The sequence below is a fragment of the Thalassophryne amazonica genome, chromosome 2, assembly GCF_902500255.1.
Source record: "Thalassophryne amazonica chromosome 2, fThaAma1.1, whole genome shotgun sequence".
In the NCBI taxonomy this organism is placed as follows: domain Eukaryota; kingdom Metazoa; phylum Chordata; class Actinopteri; order Batrachoidiformes; family Batrachoididae; genus Thalassophryne; species Thalassophryne amazonica.
In genome coordinates this window covers 91,130,884-91,150,315 of record NC_047104.1, presented here as the reverse complement: position 1 = coordinate 91,150,315, position 19,432 = coordinate 91,130,884, and the positions used below count along the sequence as shown (strand labels likewise).

At 37.9% G+C, this 19,432-nt stretch overlaps 1 protein-coding gene across 1 annotated transcript; it reads right to left on the bottom strand.

Annotated features, from left to right (window-relative positions):
• Window positions 1-6,024: 6,024 nt before the first annotated feature.
• LOC117526947 lies at window positions 6,025-11,151 on the bottom strand. The gene is made up of 5 exons (XM_034189073.1): window positions 11,082-11,151; window positions 8,875-8,951; window positions 8,170-8,334; window positions 7,941-8,072; window positions 6,025-6,111 (listed from the first exon to the last, which is right to left on the bottom strand). The coding sequence occupies exons 2-5, from the start codon at window positions 8,948-8,950 to the stop codon at window positions 6,041-6,043; spliced, it is 444 nt and encodes a 147-aa protein (XP_034044964.1). The 5' UTR covers window position 8,951; window positions 11,082-11,151; the 3' UTR covers window positions 6,025-6,040.
• Window positions 11,152-19,432: the final 8,281 nt, after the last annotated feature.

The following is a 19,432-nucleotide window of genomic DNA, read 5'->3' as shown; positions in this document are numbered from 1 at the left end:
ATTCAGATCTTATACTCTAGCATATTGATGCTTTCCTTGACTTTTACAAGGCATTTGATTCGACAGAGCATTCCTTTATTATACAGAACTGACAATCCTACGTTTTGGAAACATTTTCATTAATATTATTGCCATTTTCTATCCAGACATAACCAGCTCAGTTATCTTGCATCCCACAATGTCTAAAAGGTTTTCTGTATCAAGAGGTGTACACCAAGGTTGTTATATTTCCTGTTTTTTTATTATTATTATTATTATTTATTATTATTGTTGAAAAACTTTTTTTTAACATTTCACAGAATTCCAGTATCTATAGTTTAACTATTAGTCCAGTCATTTTATGGTTTGACCCAGAACAAATCGCAACAGAAATTATTTTGGTGGCATTTTAACCGTGAAACTGTTTTATAAAACATACTAAAAGTCTAGAAAGATAAAAAATCAGGAACACTCCCAAAATCCAAGATGGCCACCCGAAAACATGCAAAAATCTGTTTTTTTCCCAAATAACTCAAAAAATATCAATATTTAAGCACATAAATGTATTGATGTTAAATATAAACTTGGGTATTGTGGACATTTTGACACCAAAATTAAGTCTCTATCTGTAACGGTTCATGAGATACAGTCTATTTGTAGTTTTACATACACTCAAGGACGGCAATTTGGTTTGTGTCCTATTACATTAAAAATATTGCAGTTAAGGCCCAGAAATGTATTGAAGTTGAATATAAACTTGTGTATTGTGGACATTTTAGCACCAAAAGAATGGCTGTAGCTCTTACAGTTTTTGAGATACAGCACATAAGCCATCTACACTTGGCTAAAAATGGTGAAATTATGTTGAAACCAAGTAACTGTTCTGAAATGTTCATTTAAAGAATGTAATAATAATATTCTTAGTGTTTGTCAGCTGCACTAACTTTTTTAATGACACAGATGTAATCACACACTAATTTTACAGTAAAACCAATGAAGCATGATAATAAAAGTTCAGGTGAAATCAGTATTGTGTACATCATGACACTTGAAATTTTACTTGTTCAAATTTCAGTCTCATCATCCTGGTTATCATTGAGTTGGCCTGCATTTGTACACCCTGTACCTCTGCAGTTGCCACACGCTGCTGAGCAATTAAGTTTGCGACATGTACGTCGCAATGTACAACCCCTGGCAAAAATTATGGAATCACCGGCCTCGGAGGATGTTCATTCAGTTGTTTAATTTTGTAGGAAAAAAAACAGATCACAGACATGACACAAAACTAAAGTCATTTCAAATGGCAACTTTCTGGCTTTAAGAAACACTATAAGAAATCAAGAAAAAAAAATTGTGGCAGTCAGTAACGGTTACTTTTTTAGCCCAAGCAGAGGGAAAAAAATATGGAATCACTCAATTCTGAGGAAAAAATTATGGAATCACCCTGTAAAATTTTATCCCCAAAACTAACACCTGCATCATATCAGATCTGCTCGTTAGTCTGCATCTAAAAAGGAGTGAACACACCTTGGAGAGCTGTTGCACCAAGTGGACTGACATGAATCATGGCTCCAACACGACAGATGTCAATTGAAACAAAGGAGAGGATTATCAAACTCTTAAAAGAGAGTAAATCATCACGTAATGTTGCAAAAGATGTTGGTTGTTCACAGTCAGCTGTGTCTAAACTCTGGACCAAATACAAACAACATGGGATGGTTGTTAAAGGCAAACATACTGGTAGACCAAGGAAGACATCAAAGCGTCAAGACAGAAAACTTAAAGCAATAGGTCTCAAAAATCGAAAAATGTACAACAAAACAAATGAGGAACGAATGTGAGGAAACTGGAGTCAACGTCTGTGACCGAACTGTAAGAAACCGCCTAAAGGAAATGGGATTTACATACAGAAAAGCTAAACGAAAGGCATCAACACCTAAACAGAAAAAAACAAGGTTACAATGGGCTAAGGAAAAGCAATTGTGGACTGTGGATGACTGGATGAAAGTCATATTCAGTGATGAATCTCGAATCTGCATTGGGCAAGGTGATGATGCGGGAACTTTTGTTTGGTGCCTTTCCAATGAGATTTATAAAGATGACTGCCTGAAGAGAACATGTAAATTTCCACAGTCATTGATGATATGGGGCTGCATGTCAGGTAAAGGCACTGGGGAGATGGCTGTCATTACATCATCAATAAATGCACAAGTTTATGTTGATATTTTGGACAATTGAAAGGATGTTTGGGGATGATGAAATCATTTTTCAAGATGATAATGCATCTTGCCATAGAGCAAAAACTGCAAAAACATTCCTTGCAAAAGACACATGGGGTCAATGTCATGGCATAGGGTCAATGTCAATGAGCAGATCTGATTTGATGCAGGTGTTAATTTGGGGGATGAAAATTTACAGGGTGATTCCATAATTTTTCCTCAGAATTGAGTGATTCCATATTTTTTTCCTCTGCTTGGTCTAAAAAAGTAACTGTTACTGACTGCCACAATCTTTTTTTTCTTGATTTCTTATAGTGTTTCTTAAAGCCAGAAAGTTGCCATTTGAAATGACTTTAGTTTTGTGTCATGTCTGTGATCTGCTTTTTTTCTACAAAATTAAACAACTGAATGAACATCCTCTGAGGCCGGCGATTCCATAATTTTTGCCAGGGGTTGTACTAGTCAGTACTGCAGTTACATCTCACAGCATGCAGAAGAGAATCTGGTGCTGCTTGCAAGTCAGTCATGATTGGGACAACCTGACTATCAGAAACTTTCCATCCCCATTCTTGCAATGGCATGTTGTCACCTTCATCTTCACCTTTCCATTCTTGAACTTGCAAGTAAACTCTCAGACTATATGAAACTTGGCAGCTGCCGAAGTGGGTGGCAAACACTGTGGCTGCACGAGTTGTCTTTGTTGCAACCTTATCACAAAAGTGCCTGTATCTGAGAGAATTGAGGCTTTCTCCAGGTTGTCCACACAGCAGTGTCCTGGTTGTGCGTTGACATCCACTCTATTATACATAATACTTGTATGTGAGTAACTTCTCTATTCATATTCCAGTGAAATATTGACTCAAAAAGATTATTATTACCTTCTTTAATGAACATTTCAGAAATGGTACTTAGTTTTCAACATAACAATGCTCAATTTCATAAATTTTTGTCGAGTGTAGATGTATTTTTATACCATTATCTCAAAAACTGTAATAGCTACAGCTATTTTTTTGGTGCCAAAATGTCCACAATGCACAAGTTTATATTCAACTTCAGTATATTTATGGGCTTTAACTGCAATATTTTTAATGCAATAGGACACAAACCAAATTGCCATCCTTGAGTGTATGTAAACTACATATAGGCTGTATCTCAAGAACCGTTACACATAGAGACCTAATTTTGGTGTCAAAATGTCCCCAATAAATGGACTGCATTTATATAGCGCTTTTTCATCTGCATCAGACACTCAAAGCACTTTACAATTATGCCTCACATTCACCCCGATGTCAGGGTGCTGCCATACAAGGCGCTCACTACACACCGGGAGCAATAGGGGACTAAGGACCTTGCCCAAGGGCCCTTAGTGATTTTCCAGTCAGGTGGGAATTTGAACCAAGGATCTTCTGGTCTCAAGCCCATCACCTCCCCAAGTTTATATTTAACATCAATACATTTATGTGCTTAAATAGGTATTTTTTGAGTTATCTTGGAAAAACTAAATTTTTGCATGTTTTCGGACGGCCATCTTGGATTTTGGGAGTGTTCCCGATTTTTTATCTTTCTAGACTTTTAGTATGTTTTATAAAACAGTTTCAGGGTTCAAATGTCACCAAAATCATTTCTGATGCAATCTGTTCCGGGTTGACCCCCTTTTTTTCATAAAATGACTGGATATATCTGTGAACAAGCGGTAAAGATTTCCCAGCTAGTGGACAACACTTTTATTTCTTAAGGATAAATCACAAATAGAAACTGCACTACTATACACAGGAATTTTCAGATGCCTCAGGACTTAAATATCAACAAATCTTAAATATTATGTCTCTATGAGACTGACTAGCAATCTATGTTCAATATTCCTGTCAAACAGGCTGTCAAATATTTAGGGATTCATATATATATATATATATATATATATATATATATATATATATATATATATATATATATATATATATATATACCTCACCCAGAGACAGCAATTAAACTTTCCCCCTAGAATCAAAAAAGCAAAATCCATCTTTAATATGTGGTTACAAAAATACCTTTGTGTTCTTGTCAAAAGCTGAAGGTGTGTCAAGGTTTGTTTATCCCACCTTATCCCACATGTTAGGAATAGATGCTATAACAAGATCTCCCCCAAAGGAAAATTCTTATGGAACTCCCATTTAGCTGATATAAGCTGGAGTAAAACATGGCTGTGCTCCTTCCAGCTTTACATTTTCAGGTTCACTGACTTGAATGATAAATGCACCTTTTGAGGGACTGAATTGAGAGAAAGATGATATCATTGATGTAAGCCCCTATGTTAGTACTGAATAAAACATTAGGAGTATTAAAAACATGAGCTAAACACAACTTATGTTTTACACACACACATATATATATACACACACACACAGAGAGAGAGAGAGTCATAGTACTCTTTCTAAAAGAACAATACCAAACAGTTGTTTCTTAAAACTCTACCAACAACTAATAATTTCCCAACTATACAAGCTAATTCAAAAATGACAACAGGTTTTGAAACTGTTCATTGGTTCAGCAAAATATAACTACATTGAATCAGATTGTGGTCAAAGTCAACATTCTGTTGTTCCTTGTATCTAAAGGCATTGTTACAGTGACCCCAAGATCTGCAACGCAAACCCTACAGATCCAAATGAAAACCACTCATCAGCACAGTCACTACGCTTCTTCTAGTTTATTCAATTGTACCCCGGCTCACGATCTGACTGCTGAGATAGGCTCCAGCCCCCCGTGAACATTAATCAGAGTAAGTTGGTATGAAAAATGAATGAATGAACCATGAACTCTGTAACTCACATTTGTGAAGTTTTATTTTTTGTAATGCACAGACAAAATAGAGTAAATTACTGAGTAACTGGTAAACACATAAGGGAACTCTTAAGGCCAACCAATAAGTTAACACTGATAAGATCTATTATTACTTGATAGAAACAAACACACACACATATTGAGTACTGTGCATTTACTTCAAAACAACAGAACCCTCTGCTTCACTCCTATTATGGGTGATTCTTAGACTACGGGCACTTATTATGTCCTTTGATCATATTGTATGAAAAACAGAAAAAAGGGGAAATTTCACACTTTTATAGTTATCTTTACAATTGTGTGTGTTAAGAAATTTGTTCTAGTAGTCTATGATGACTTTTTCACCTTTTTTCAGCATCATTATATGCAAATATTGCCGTTTTGTGCTTGCCCCACACCCAGACTTTTGACCTTCAATGATAAAAATGAATGGTAAAGAAACGTTTTTTCTAATTTTAGTTAAATTTAGTTTTAAAATATCTCTGAATAAAATATCAGTAAAATAATCAAAACATAATTGGGGTATTCAATGTCATACAACTGTTGTGATTTTTTTTAAACAAAATGTAGTTGTCCCACACTATTGCCGCAATTTCCACCACAACACTGTAATGTCCTTTTAAACAGTTTGTATGAAAGATTGTTTGGGTAGTTTCTATGGAGATAAACAGTGACATCAGAGCACATGTATATAGCGCCAAATCACAACAAACAGTTGCCCCAAGGTGCTTTATATTGTAAGGCAATGGTGTGGTGGAAATTACATTTACAAGGCCAATAGTGCCCGTACTTAAAGAATCACCCTTATATGGATAACTTTATTTTTACTTTTATAATACAAACCAAACCAAAGAGGAAGACATCTTCCAAAACAAACAGGGAGGTTAAAGTGACAGTTTATAAATACATTATTCTTGTATGTTGTTTTCTGATCTGCTTTTGTGATCAAATTTGTGTAATGGCCCCTGGATCACCGCCCACCCTCCAAAGTCCCACTGAGATCAGATGCCCTTGTCTGCCTTGATCCTCACGTCCAGTACGCTCTGCAGCTCTTGCTTTTTGTGTTCGGGGTCTAAAAAGAAACAGTACCACAGCTGAAGTATGGGTCTTAATTAGACCACAGGCAAAAATAAATCAACATTTGTAAAGTGCAGGTGCCAGTCATCTTATTCAGAGAATAAATGCAACAGAACCAATTTGAATGATCACAATTTTTCATAAAATGACTAAGGTTATTGAACAAAAAAAGGGGAGGGGGGCAAAAAACTTGAAAACAGTGAAATAATACAAACAAAATCTATCATGGACAAAATTACTGGCATCCTTCACTAATATTTAACTGCAGAACCTTTGAAAACAATGACAACCTCTAAACATTTCTTCTCACCATCAAGAAGCTTCCGGCACCTATCTGTTGCAAGTTTCTGTCACTGTTCTTGAGCTATGCATTTGTTTTTTGTTTTTCCAGCATCAGATTTCAGCTCTCTCCTAAGTGTTTTATGTAGGAATTTTGGTCGGCAGTTTAAAACACTCCATCGTTCGTGCTACTGCACAGGTGCTTTGGGACACCACCTTCCTGAAAGACCCAAGACCTTCACCTCAAAACTAGTGTTCTGACACAGAACAACACTTACTTTCTCTAAAATGCCATGATAATCTGATTTCCAAATTCAATTCATGCTGTACCAGGTAAAACAGCAATCCCACCGCACAGTAGAACCTCCACCATGTTTTACTGAAGGTAGAGTTCTTTTAAATAACCATTTCATTTGATCACCTATAAAGTGAAGCACTCTACTTTGACTTACTTGACCATACGAGAACATTATCCCAGAAAGACTGAACGAACTGGTTTATCAAGGAAGATTTCTGCAAACACCTCATCTTTTTGTGCCCTTTTGTCAACAATGGTTTCCTCCTGGGCAGTCACTCATACAGGACAACTTGGTATATGTACAGGGTAAACCACCACAACAAATTACTCCAACTCAGACTGGAGTTCTTTACATGTCTTGAGTGGTGTCTCCACCCTGACCCCCAATCCACACCAACCTCACACACTGCTCATTAATTTTCTTCTTCATGCCTTGTCTGGGAAGTGTCAATTTTTTTCAGAGCTCCGGAAAATATACAGATTACACAATACCCTCCAACCACAAAACCCCCTTTGAAACTTTGTCCTGCAGGTGAAAAATATACTTTAAAAATCAGTATTCAGGGGTGAAAATACCTGTTAAAATCTGTCACGTGCATAAAGGTTACTGGACATTTTTGTCCTCAGTGTCAATTACACAGTGTTATCACATAAGGTAGGTAGGTGTGTGTTGGACAGCACACAACATGTTGTGTATACAGCAGTCACAATTGTGGTTCTGTCCTTAGGACAATATGAATGAGGAAGTTCCATTTGTGACTGGAAAACTGTAATTTAACATTACAAATTACTGAAATGGGGACATTAAGATCTTTGGAAACTGCCTTGTAGTTTTTTTTTGATAACAGCACTTCTGATGCCCTTTGACAGCTCTCTTGACTTCATCATTGTGAAGAAGAAACTGGAAACAGTTTTTTTATGTAGTAAAACATCATTCATGGGTTAATTCACATCACTCGAACAGGTGAGTCTTGTTTTTTTTTTTTAATTTAACTAAATTAAATCAGGTGCTATTTCATTTGTCTAGCATAAATTTATATATTTTTATTCTGAAAGCTTTGTATACTATGAAAGTATTGTTTTTGTCACCGTTTTTCGATAATTTGTACATTTCATTAATTATTATGATTTTACAATATTGGTTCTTCATTTCTAAAAATATTGCAAATTATGTACTTGAATTATATACTGCCAATAATTTTGACAAGGACTACATCTAATCATTACAATTGTTTTTGAGGACCTACCATCCTTCTTCTGCCAAAAACTCATCAGGGCAGTGAAGCTAATGAAGATCAGTCCCCATGTGAGCACCGATTTCCTGCGTGACGCTCCCTGGTTCATCTCAGCATAGCTCTGCTTGAAGCTAATGCGGTACACTGTGAACATTGAACATCAAGTTAGATGAATACAAGAGCAAAGCATTTCTAAACGACAGCGTGAGCATCACAGAAAAACAGTCAGGTGAAGCCCTACATGCGAGCTTCTCCTCATTAGACAGTAAAACCCAGGAGCCCTTCTCCTTCTGCTTCAGGGACTTCTGTTCTGGACTGAGGTTCCGTAGATACGTGATATCAGCAACAGGGTTCTCCTGCCTGTCAAAGTTGGTAGGCACAGAGTAGTCCTCCACCTTAGCAACACCTGAAGGGGCGCAACACAGAATGCTTTTTAAAATGGTTTTATACACGATGACCACAGCGTTTCTACCCTCAGTTGTTGAAATATGACATGAAGTACATTTTCAGGGTAACCATGGAGTGTATATCTCAACAAAGTACCATATTGGCCCAAATGTAAGACACCCTGCATTTCTTATGATCTATTTTTGTAAAAATGGGTTCTGAAGACCAAATCTTGTTTCTGAAAAGGTAAATGCTTTTATCTGAAAATACTGCGCACGCACGCACGCACGCGCACACAACACACACAGGTTGCACTGTATACAGCAGTAGCATAGCACTGAATGGAAAACCTTTGTGGTAAAATGCTGATGTTCTTACAACACTGGCATTTTCATCCTGTGATATATTGTGAAACTGTTAATCATGCCTTCTTAGTGGGAGGTAAATATTAATGCAAAATACACAAACATAAGAACAAAGGGTACATGAAGTACAACATGGCAATACAGTTACTCCATCAGGAAAATGTTAGGCTAATCTTACTGAAAAGAACACTTACCATGTTCTCCACGTACACAAATCAATGTGGTTGTGGCACGTTTGCCAACAAACCTAAGAGTCCTGGCAGCCAGCATTCTGTAGAACAGCAAAATTATTAAGAATGTTTGTGTGCTCAGAGTTAAAATAAACCCTCCACATCTCTGAAGAGAGAGCTGGAATAAAGGTATTGAATAATACAATGCCTATGTACAAATGTGCAAGTATTTCCCCGAAATGTTGCTTCTGAGGCTGCAACTAATGATTATGACTCTTTGGTCCATAAAACGTCAGAAAATGGTGAAAAATGTTGATCAGTGTTTCCCATAGCCCAAACTGACATCCATAAATATCTTGTTTTGTCCACAACCCAAAGATATTCAGTTTGTCAGAGAAGAAACAAAAGTATTAATGAAACCAAAAAATATACACATTTATGAAACTGAAATCTGACGGCAAAAATCAGGTTCCTTCTTCAATAACATTTTCAATGTCAGGAGAAAAATGTACATTGGAGGGTTCTCAATGAAAGAACATAAAATGAATCCAGAGCATGCTGATTGTTTACCGAGAGAGAACATAAGGCACCTTGACACAAATTTGATCCCAGCACAATGAGTAAACTTGTCATGAATGGTTGTAAACTGTGCATCAACTGTGCGCAGTTGCGTGTCAGTGCGCAAAGAAAATTTTGACATATTCAAAACTTCTGGCATGTATTAATTTTGTGCCACTTGTGTGAACTAGTTGTGAACACTGCACGACCTATTCGAAAACACTGTGTGCCACTGCACATATACGGCATCTGAAATTGAATATGAGATGTTACTAAACATAACTTAACAGATATACTATCTAACTCGAGAAGGTATGAAAATGCAACTGTTTTACCAACCCATTACAATATATTATAAATAATTATCTATGAGACAAGATTCCAAATGCATTCTACCCCACACGACACACAGGAGACAACCTGTAGCTGTAGATTATTTCTCTGTAATTCTGGGAGTGACAAGAGAATAGTTTCATCAGTTACGTTCTGAGAGCAAATGCGTCATCAGCTCCGAAATGATTATTTTATATAGTGTGGCATCAAGCAGGATAAGCAGGACACATTGGCACAGCGAATTACATGGCAGTGCAGGGATCAAATTCATGCATCAGTGAGGTTGCAAGGATTAGAAGTGGTGAATAAATTACCCAGTAAAAGAACACAATGTTATGTCAACTCTGCAAGCTCTATAATCTCTCTGAGGCAAATTATGATTTTGCACTCACTGATCCTGTGATCTAGTTCATTTTCTATAGTTATCATTCCCCCATGTGCCATGTTTCACAGTTTTGAGGTCAGGACCATGGCACTATTGTGGCAAATGATCTGAAAGACATAGGGTGCTCTCAACTATGGGTATATCCCATGGTGTGAGAAAATAAACATGGCTGTCAATCAGGGCCCACAGCAGTGTCCTGAGGTAGAGGATGCAGAATGTGCAACATCAGCACAAACCTGATCTGACTATTATTGATCGGATTATCATCATATTACTATTATTATGACCTGATATTTTCTATCAGAAACATAGTACAGAATACCAGTTAATCACTTCATTTAAAATGTTGATACAGCATTAAGATAAGGTTTAAGGTACAGTTTTACTGTACTTCCATAGTTTTATTGTATTTTTTTAAAGGCTTTAAAAATTACAATAAATCATTTTTACAATGACTCTAATGTCATTTGGCTTAACCTTGTCAGGTGTTTATATTATCTTTTCTACTATTCTGACAGTTGCTTTCACGCCTGATTTCAAATCAAAACGTATATGAGTGGATTAAACTAAAATAATGGTATTTGACGTTGATAGCTTGTGACTAAAAGGTAAGAAGACGGATGTGCTAATGCTAGCGTTAGCTACTTAACTACCAAAGCAAAGTAGCAACACACTATCACAATGAAAAAATAAACACAATATACGTGGTAATGAATGATATAACATTTTACACAAACTTCCTTTTGGCTTAAAAAATACAGAGAAATAAAGAAATAAAACCTATATTTAACGTGTGCGTATTCTTCGCTGTTTACAAATAGCTACAAGAATAACACTTCAGTTAAAAAAAACCCTGTCCTTACATAACACTGCAATATGCACAAGCGATAAAATATTTATAAATAAAATATTTCTGTAACATCACGAAGGCAGAATTTGTTAAATTTTGACCTACACTCTAGCAACGTGCTCCGTCGCCGAAGGCCAATCAGGAAGGTGAAACCACGCTCGAAGCACAGCTCGACACACTGCTTTGAATCGGCAAGATGTTTCGCTCAGGAAGTGCTGCCGTGTTCATGACCTGTCGTAAAGTTAAATCACCTTAAGAACTCGGCTCCTCGAACAAAGTTTGAACGTGTGATCGGATTGAGGTTTTTTTTAATGCTAAATGAAGAGGGTTGAAACACAAAGTGCGTATATTGTAAATTTTGTAAAAACTCAGGCACATATGACATTAGGTAAACAGGTCAGTGCATTTGGAATGACTGTCCCATGCCCGGATGAGGAAGGTTGCACCAGTTGAGGCTCAATTTAGTAATAACCGCTAAGGAGCTGTTGTCCATCAACATGCTGACAGAAAATCTGTTGTAGGAAGAAGAGACAAAGAATAAGGCAGAGGAGGAAAATAAGTGGATGTGAGAGTCTAGGCTTTGAATGTTGGTAGTATCGGTAAAGAGCCTGTTTACACTGGACTGACACCCATATAAGACCTACAAGACCATGACATATTGTAAACTCTCATAAGTCTTGGCTGGTCTGCAGGTTTATCTGTTATTTGCGTGCATTGCTACTGAATTGTGCAAGTGCAATATATGTTAATATCCTCGATCAGTTATGCAACCCCATGCAGTGTCAGTTGAGAGGCTATTACGACCCATAGGATCAAGTTGGGAGTGGGTTGGGACCTGTGAGAGTTAATAAGACTGATTATGAGACCCAAATATCTTTTAACCAGTCGCACAACTGCTGTGAGTGTTTTAAACAGTTCAGTACACTCGCACACTTGTTTGAGACCGACAGAGAGTGATGCAACCAGGAGGGATCTTTGTTTCGACCATGGAGACTCCACTGTGACCAGCCTGCAACCTCAGTGAGAGTGACAGGGAGCAGTTAGCCATTTTTCGATTGCACATTGGTCGTGGACTCGGTATAAATGGGGTGTAAAAGTGTGTTGGAGGTTAAGTAAGTGTCTGACAGGGTCATGAGTGTGAAGTTGGAAATTAAAGGGGTGATAATGAATTTCATCAGTGCATTCAGTGCATACAGAAAATATTCACAGCGCTTCACTTTATCCACATTTTATGTTACAGCATCATTCCAAAATAGATTAAATTAATTTTTTTCTCAAATTGTACACACAATACCCTATAATGACAATGTGAAAAAGTTGTTTTTTCAGTTTTTTGCAAATTTATTAAAAATAAAAAACTAAGAAATGACATGTATATACACAGCCTTTGCCATGAGGCTCAAAGTTGAGCGCAGGTGCATCCTGCTTCCACTGATCATCCTTGAGATGTTTCTACAGCTTCATTGGAATCCATATAAGGTCGCACAGTTGTCAGTGCATGTCAGAGCACAAACCAGGCATGAAGTCAAAGGAACTGTCTATAGACCTGTGAGACAGGATTGTCTCGAGGCACAAATCTGGGGAAGTGTACAGAAACATTTCTGCTGCTTTGAAGATCCCAATGAGCACAGTGGCCTCCATCATCTGTAAATGGAAGAAGTTCAGTTCCACCAGGACTCTTCCTAGAGCTGGCCACCCATCTAAACTGAGCAATCAGTGGAGAAGGGCCTTAGTCAGGGAGGTGACCAAACCAGATGGCCACCCACTCTGTCAGAGCTCCAGCATTTCACTGTGGAGTGAGGAGAACCTTCCAGAAGAACACCCATCTCTGCAGCAATCCACCAAGCAGGCCTGTATGGGAGAGTGGCCTGACAGAAGCCACTCCTTAGTAAAAGGCACATGGCAGGCCACCTGGAGTTTGCCAAAAGGCACCTGAAGGGCTCTCAGACCATGAGAAACAAAATTCTCTGGTCTGATAAGACAAACATTGAACGCTTTGTTTGGAGGAAACCAGGCACCTGTCATCACGCAGTTATAATGCATGGTGGTGGCAGCATCATGCTGTGGGGATGTTTTTCAGCAGCAGGAACTAGGAGGCTAGTCAGGATTGAGGGAAAGATAAATGCAGCAATGTACAGAGACATCCTGGATGAAAATCTGCTCCAGAGTGCTCTTGACTGGGGCAATGGTTCATCTTTCAGCAGGACAATGACCCTAGGCACACAGCCAAGATATCAAAGGAGTGGCTTCAGGACAACTCTGTGAATGTCCTTGAGTGGCCCAGCCAGAGCCCAGACCTGAATCCTATTGAACATCTCTGGAGAGATCTGAAAATGGCTGTGCACCGACGCTCCCCATCCAACCTGATGGAGCTTGAGAGGTGCTGCAAAATGGAATGGGCAAAACTGCCCAAAGATAGGTGCACCAAGCTTGTGGGATCATATTCAAGAAGACTTGAGGCTGTAATTGCTGCCAAAGGTGCATCAACAAAGTCCTGAGCAAAGGGTGTGAGTACTTATGTACACGTGATTTCTTAGTTTTTTTATTTTTAATAAATTTGCAAAAATTTCAAAAAACGTTTTTCATGTCCTTATGGGGTGTTGTGAGTAGAATTTTGAGGAAAAAAATTTTTACTCCATTTTGGAATTAAGCTGTGACATAACAAAATGTGGAAAAAGGGAAGTACTGTGAATATTTTCTGGATGCACTGTATGCCCCACAGATCGATTGTGACATGAAGGCGAAAGAAGATTTATGGAGTGAGAGAGATGGGTGAGGTGGTGGAGAGTGCACCCAAGCATGAAAGTGTGCTGAATGGAGAGATGGTATCAAGGGGAGGTATGTGAAAGGGCAGATGGTAGCAGATTTTGCAACAAAGGATAAAAATCGCTGTGGTAAATACTTATCTTAAGAAGAAGCAGTTTAAGAGTGGAACAAGGTGCATGCAGGTGAAATACAACCTATGCAGGAGATGCAGCCTAAAAAAATTGGAGACTGTAAGGTGGTTTCAGGGGAGATTACAGTTCGACAGTGTCGGATTGTGATTTGTAGGTAAGGTGAAGAAGAGAAAGAGACTGAGAGCTGAATCAAAGATCAGATGGTGGAAGCTGAAGGAGGAAGGCTGTTGTGTGAAATTCAGGGAGGATATGAGACAGGAACTGAATGGAGGTGAAATGATTCTGGACAACTGGACAATTAATGAAGATGTGGTAAGGGAGACAGCTCGTAAAGTACTGGGTGTGACATCTGGACTAGGGGTGCAATGAATAATAGACAAAAATTAATCACCAACTACTTTCATAATCAATTCATCATTTAGAGTATTCTAGAGTTAGAGTTAGAGTTTCTTATATGTGAATATTTTCTGGTTTCATTCTTAATCTCTTTTCTCCTCTTAGACAATAAACTGAATAGTTTTGGGTTGTGGACAAAAAGATATTTAAGGATGTAATCTTGGGTTTTGGGAGACAGTGATCAACATTTTTCCCCATTTTCTGATATTTTATGGACCAAACAACTATTTGATTAATTGAGAAAATAACCAACAAATTAATTAGTTATGAAAATAGTTTCAGGCATACAGGAGGGAATTCTAGGAGACTTGGTGGAAGGAGTACAGGAAAGTATAGGGGAAATAGGTTGTCAAAAAAGAATTGGTGAAAGTCAGAGATAATCAAAGAAGATAGGGGTACAAAGAAATACAGTGTATAGGCAAAGGAAAGGGCATATAGTGAGCTGTACATAAAAATGAACACTAAGGAAGGAGGAAAAAATGTACTAATTAGACAGACAGAGGGAATGAGCTGGAAAGGATGTGCAGGGGGTTAGGGTGATAAAGGATGCAGATGGAAATGTGTTGACAAAAGAGGAGAGTGTGTTGAGAAGGTGGAGGGAATATTTTGAGGAGCTGATGAATGAACAAAATGAGAATGATAAAAAAAAAACTGGATGATGTTGAGATAGTAAATCAGGAAGTCCAAGGGATTAGTAAAGATGAAGTGAGGACAGCTATGAAGAGGATGAAGAGCAAAAAGGCAGTTGGTCCAGATTACAGAAATGTTTAGGAAAGATGGCAGTGGATTGCATTAGTATTTTCAGCTAAATCAGAAGCTCAGAACCAAAGTAAATCATTATAAGCCACTTCTCAGTAACCGTGCATTAACATACTCTAACAGTGGCTTCATGGTTAGTAGTGTTGCCTCACAGCAAGAAGGTCCTGGGATCGCTTCCTGCTCTTTCTGTGTCGAGTTTGCATGTTCTTACTGTGTCTGCGTGGGTGTCCTCCCACAGTCAAAAAAACAAAAACAAAAAAAGCCATGCTTATTTAGAGAGAGAGGACAAGCGCATTTTGTGGGAGCTGCATGTTGTCTCAGCACTTCAGGTGGCATCTGTATGTGCCGCGGCAGATGCCAGCGTTTTCTGTATTTGTTGAGGCACTTCCGGTGCTCTTTTCTCTGCCCCTGACCAAGAGAGCGACTCTACATCTGAAGCTGGTCCTGGGGCACCAGACTGAGGCTGCCCATTGGTCCAGGTGGTTGGACTGTGTCTAACTGTATTTAGGTTGGGTTAAATGCAGAAGAAATTTTTGTTGCATGTATGTACAATGACAATAAAGGCTATTCCTTCCAGGCTACCCACAGCTGCTAAAAGTGCTAAGGGCATTAGCGCACAACATTAAATACTATGAAAATTTCACTTAGAGCGAATATTGCAGCAGGGACATCTTAGAAGATCTGTTAGGACATTTCACCACACAATAAGCCATATTATTCCAGGTGTTTGTTATAAAATGTTGAAAACAACAGACACAGCGCTTGATCCACAACAGCTAGCAACTATGAACGGACTCTGAGCTAATTTCACAGCACTTGACAAATGAGAGGTGGTGTTGCTGGGCGCAGCCACTGTCACTCAAAGTGACCATGGCCCTTATTATACAGAAGGTTATGGCCTAAAACATCTTAAAATAAGATGTTGGGAAAAAAAAATCAGCCAAGGAAATTTTTCAGTACTTTAACGTTTCCCACAATCAGATATCTGTCGCTGAGATCGATATGACTGGAGTGCAGTTTTAAGCAGAAACGAGGTGATAATCGGTGAACCGCGGTTGACGCACAGAAATGACACATGCACAGTTAAGGCAGGGCGGACCGATTTTTCAGTCGGCGACACCGGAACTCTGCTGAAACTGACCTCTCGCGTGAGTCACGGATCGCGAGATTGCGTGAGATTCACAACTGCGAAACTGCAAATGGAGACCAAAACCATTTTTGTAAAGGACTGTAAATATGTTTATTCCTGATCTAAAATTGCACATTTTAACATGGAAATGTACTCTGTTTTGGAGCTAGCCTCAAGCGGCCAGTCAAGAAACTGCAACTTCTGGCGGTGGGGTGTCACATACAGAGATTATCCCCGTGCCAGATTTGTATATTTGCTATCTGCGCATGCACAAAAAGGGTAATTCGTTTTGTACTGAGCTACCCTGTCTGTGTGCAGAAAGGACTGAGAGCTGGTTTCAGTTTATGGAGAAAATCCGCCTGGAAACCTTATTTTGGTCTGCACACAGAAAGGGTAACCCCAGTACAGAACAAACTCCCTGTTTGGCGGAGATAAGATCAGAATTTATTGACATTAAACCTGATTTTGGTCCGCACACAGAAAGGGTAAACTCAGTACAGAACAAACTCCATGTTTTTTGCGGAGATAAGATCAGAAATTATTCACATTAAACCTGATTTTGGTCCGCACACAGTTTGCGCTTGCCAAGATAGCAAATATACAAATCTTTTTTTTATTTATTACATTTTAGCAAATACACAAAGTACAAAGGTATGCCAGGGGTCAATGAATAAAGAAAAACATCAAATAAATAAATATAAAATAGATAATCTGTCAGCACTTAAAATAATTTACAATATCAAGAGTCTTCACAGCTTTAGGGTTTGATGATGACTGAATTGAATTGAAGATTTGTCCTTTTGGAAAAGTCAGTGGGGTAAGGAATTACAGGCAGCACATGGTTCTGAGAAAACGGCTGGTGTCTTAGTACTTATAGACCGATTTGATGGAGAAGTCTTGAGCTCTTATTGTGACCCCAAAGGGCACTTAATTATTATGGTTTTGTCAATCTCTCACTGTATAGTGATTTTAACTAATATTTATGGCTATAACTCTCAATTCTGACAACCGAAAGCTTTTTGATCAATGGGATGAAAAAATATCATTTTGGTTAGCTAAATATCCTGACGCTTACTTAATATTTGGTGGTGACTTCATTGTAGTATATGACAATAACTTAGATCGTTATCCTGGTAGTGTGAACATTTCTAACAGTTATTTATCCGATTTTACAGATAAATTTGATGTTGTGGATGTCTTTAGGCGAAATTTCCTGCACTAAAATCCTTTACTTGGAGCAGAAAAGATCTATCTAAAATGTCTTGTATTGACTATTGGTTGGTTTCCAATAAGATTAATCATAACAATTCAAATGTGGTTATACACACAGCACCTGAGATCTTATGAGATCTTACAGTAGTAACCTAGCAAAGCCCAGAAGACAAGAGGAAGATGATCTCTGCTCTCAGATTGCATCTTTATCTCATATGAATTGTGAGAATATGTCTGAGGATGAGGTACTCCACCTTGTGGATTGCCAAAAACAAACTTGATGGCATTTATAAAAGAAAAGCTCATGGTACGTTTGTCAGATCAAGAGCAAGATGGTTAGAGGAGGGTGAGCAATGCTCTTCTTACTTTTTTGGTTTAGAAAAATCAAAACTTATCAATACCTTAGACTCAGTCAAAATTAACAATGAAATTGTAACTGATTTCCAATCTGTAGCATCTTTTTGTTCAGATTTTTACAACAATCTCTACTCGTCTAGGTATTCTGAACAAAAAAGTAGTCAGTTTTTGAATTCTATTACCAACTGTAAAATTCCCTCTGAAGCTGATAAGAATTTTTGTGATTCATATTTATCCCTTAAGGAAGTGCAAGAAGCTATAAGATGTCTAAAAAATAATAAGTCCCCTGGCAATGACGGATTATCGAGTGAATTTTATAAGACTTTTGAAAATGAACTCTCCCACTTTATTCTAAAAACTCTTTCTGACAGCATTGCGCTAGGCAAATTGCCAACTACCCTTACACAAGGCATTATTACCCTTATCCCAAAGTCTAATAAGGATCATCTGTTTCTTGAGAACTGGCATCCAATTTGTTTACTTAATAATGATTACAAAATCTTTGCTATAATTTTGGCAAATGGAATTAAAAAACTCTATCTGCAATTATTGATGAATCACAGTCGGGATTTATGACCCACAGACACAAGACGAACAACATACAGCTTGTTTTGGACATGCTTGACTATTCTGACCTCATAAATGAAAACAGTTTTTGTCATGTTCTTGGATTTCTATAAGGCATTTGACACTTTGGAGCACAGGTTAATTTTCTAAGCCTTGGAGAAATTAGGTTTTGGTCATTTCTTTGTGAAATCAATTCAAACACTTTTTGCTAATGCAGACTGTTGTCTTAAACGTAAATATGGGACTACTCTGAGATTCCAGCTGGCCAGGGGAGTGCACCAGGGGTGACCATTTTCTCTGTATCTTTTCTTGATTGCAGCTCAAATTCTTGCAACTTACATCTCAGACATTAACATTCGCGGCATCTCAATCGCTGATAGAGAAGTTAGTATTAGTCAGGTGGCTGATGACACCACTCTGTTCTTGCGTGACTCTGACCAAATTCCTATCGCTATAGGTCTCATAAGGAATTTCTCTGAAGCCTCAGGCCTTAAACTTAATGTAAATAAATGTGAACTCCTTCCTATTAAGAGCTGTTGTCAATCGTCCTTTTACTCTATTCCTGTCAAATCTCAAGTAACCTACCTTGGAGTTATTATTTCCAAAAACACAGAAGAAAGATGCAACCTGATCTTTGATCCTGTCATTGATAAAACCAAAAAGAAATTGAATCATTGGCTTCAAACTTATCTTTAAGAGGTAGAATTCTGTTATCGAAATCAGAGGGTATTTCTAGATTGACCTATGCAGCTCTCTCTCTCTCTGAACACCAATGCTTCAAAGTGTAAAATCATTGATAAATTGCTCTCTAGATTTGTTTGGAAAAACAAGAGCCACTTTATAAAAGGCAGTGTGCTAATGAATTCGTTAGACTCTGGAGGTCTAAACTTTTTAGATTTCACCTCCTTAAACTACACTTTTAAAAGTAATTGGCTCAAAAAGTTCTTATTAAATCCCAATTCCATGTGGAATTTCATTCCAAATTTTATTTTCTCAAAAATAGGTGGTCTCCCACTACTTTTAAAATCACACTACAAAACTGACAAATTACCCATAAAATTGGCCAATTTTCATAAACAAATAGTTCTAGCCTGGTCACTGTTGTATAAACACTCATTCTCTCCCCACACTTTTCAAAT

What these genes read in the sequence shown, in the direction of transcription:
- LOC117526947 (XM_034189073.1), bottom strand. Translation starts at nt 8,950, where the DNA reads ATGCTGGCTGCCAGGACTCTTAGGTTTGTTGGCAAACGTGCCACAACC. An exon ending in TAATGAGGAGAAGCTCGCAT is followed by an intron (nt 8,073 to 8,169) that starts GTAGGGCTTCAC and finishes CAATGTTCACAG; the next exon opens with TGTACCGCATTAGCTTCAAG. An exon ending in TTTTTGGCAGAAGAAGGATG is followed by an intron (nt 6,112 to 7,940) that starts GTAGGTCCTCAA and finishes GTTTCTTTTTAG; the next exon opens with ACCCCGAACACAAAAAGCAA.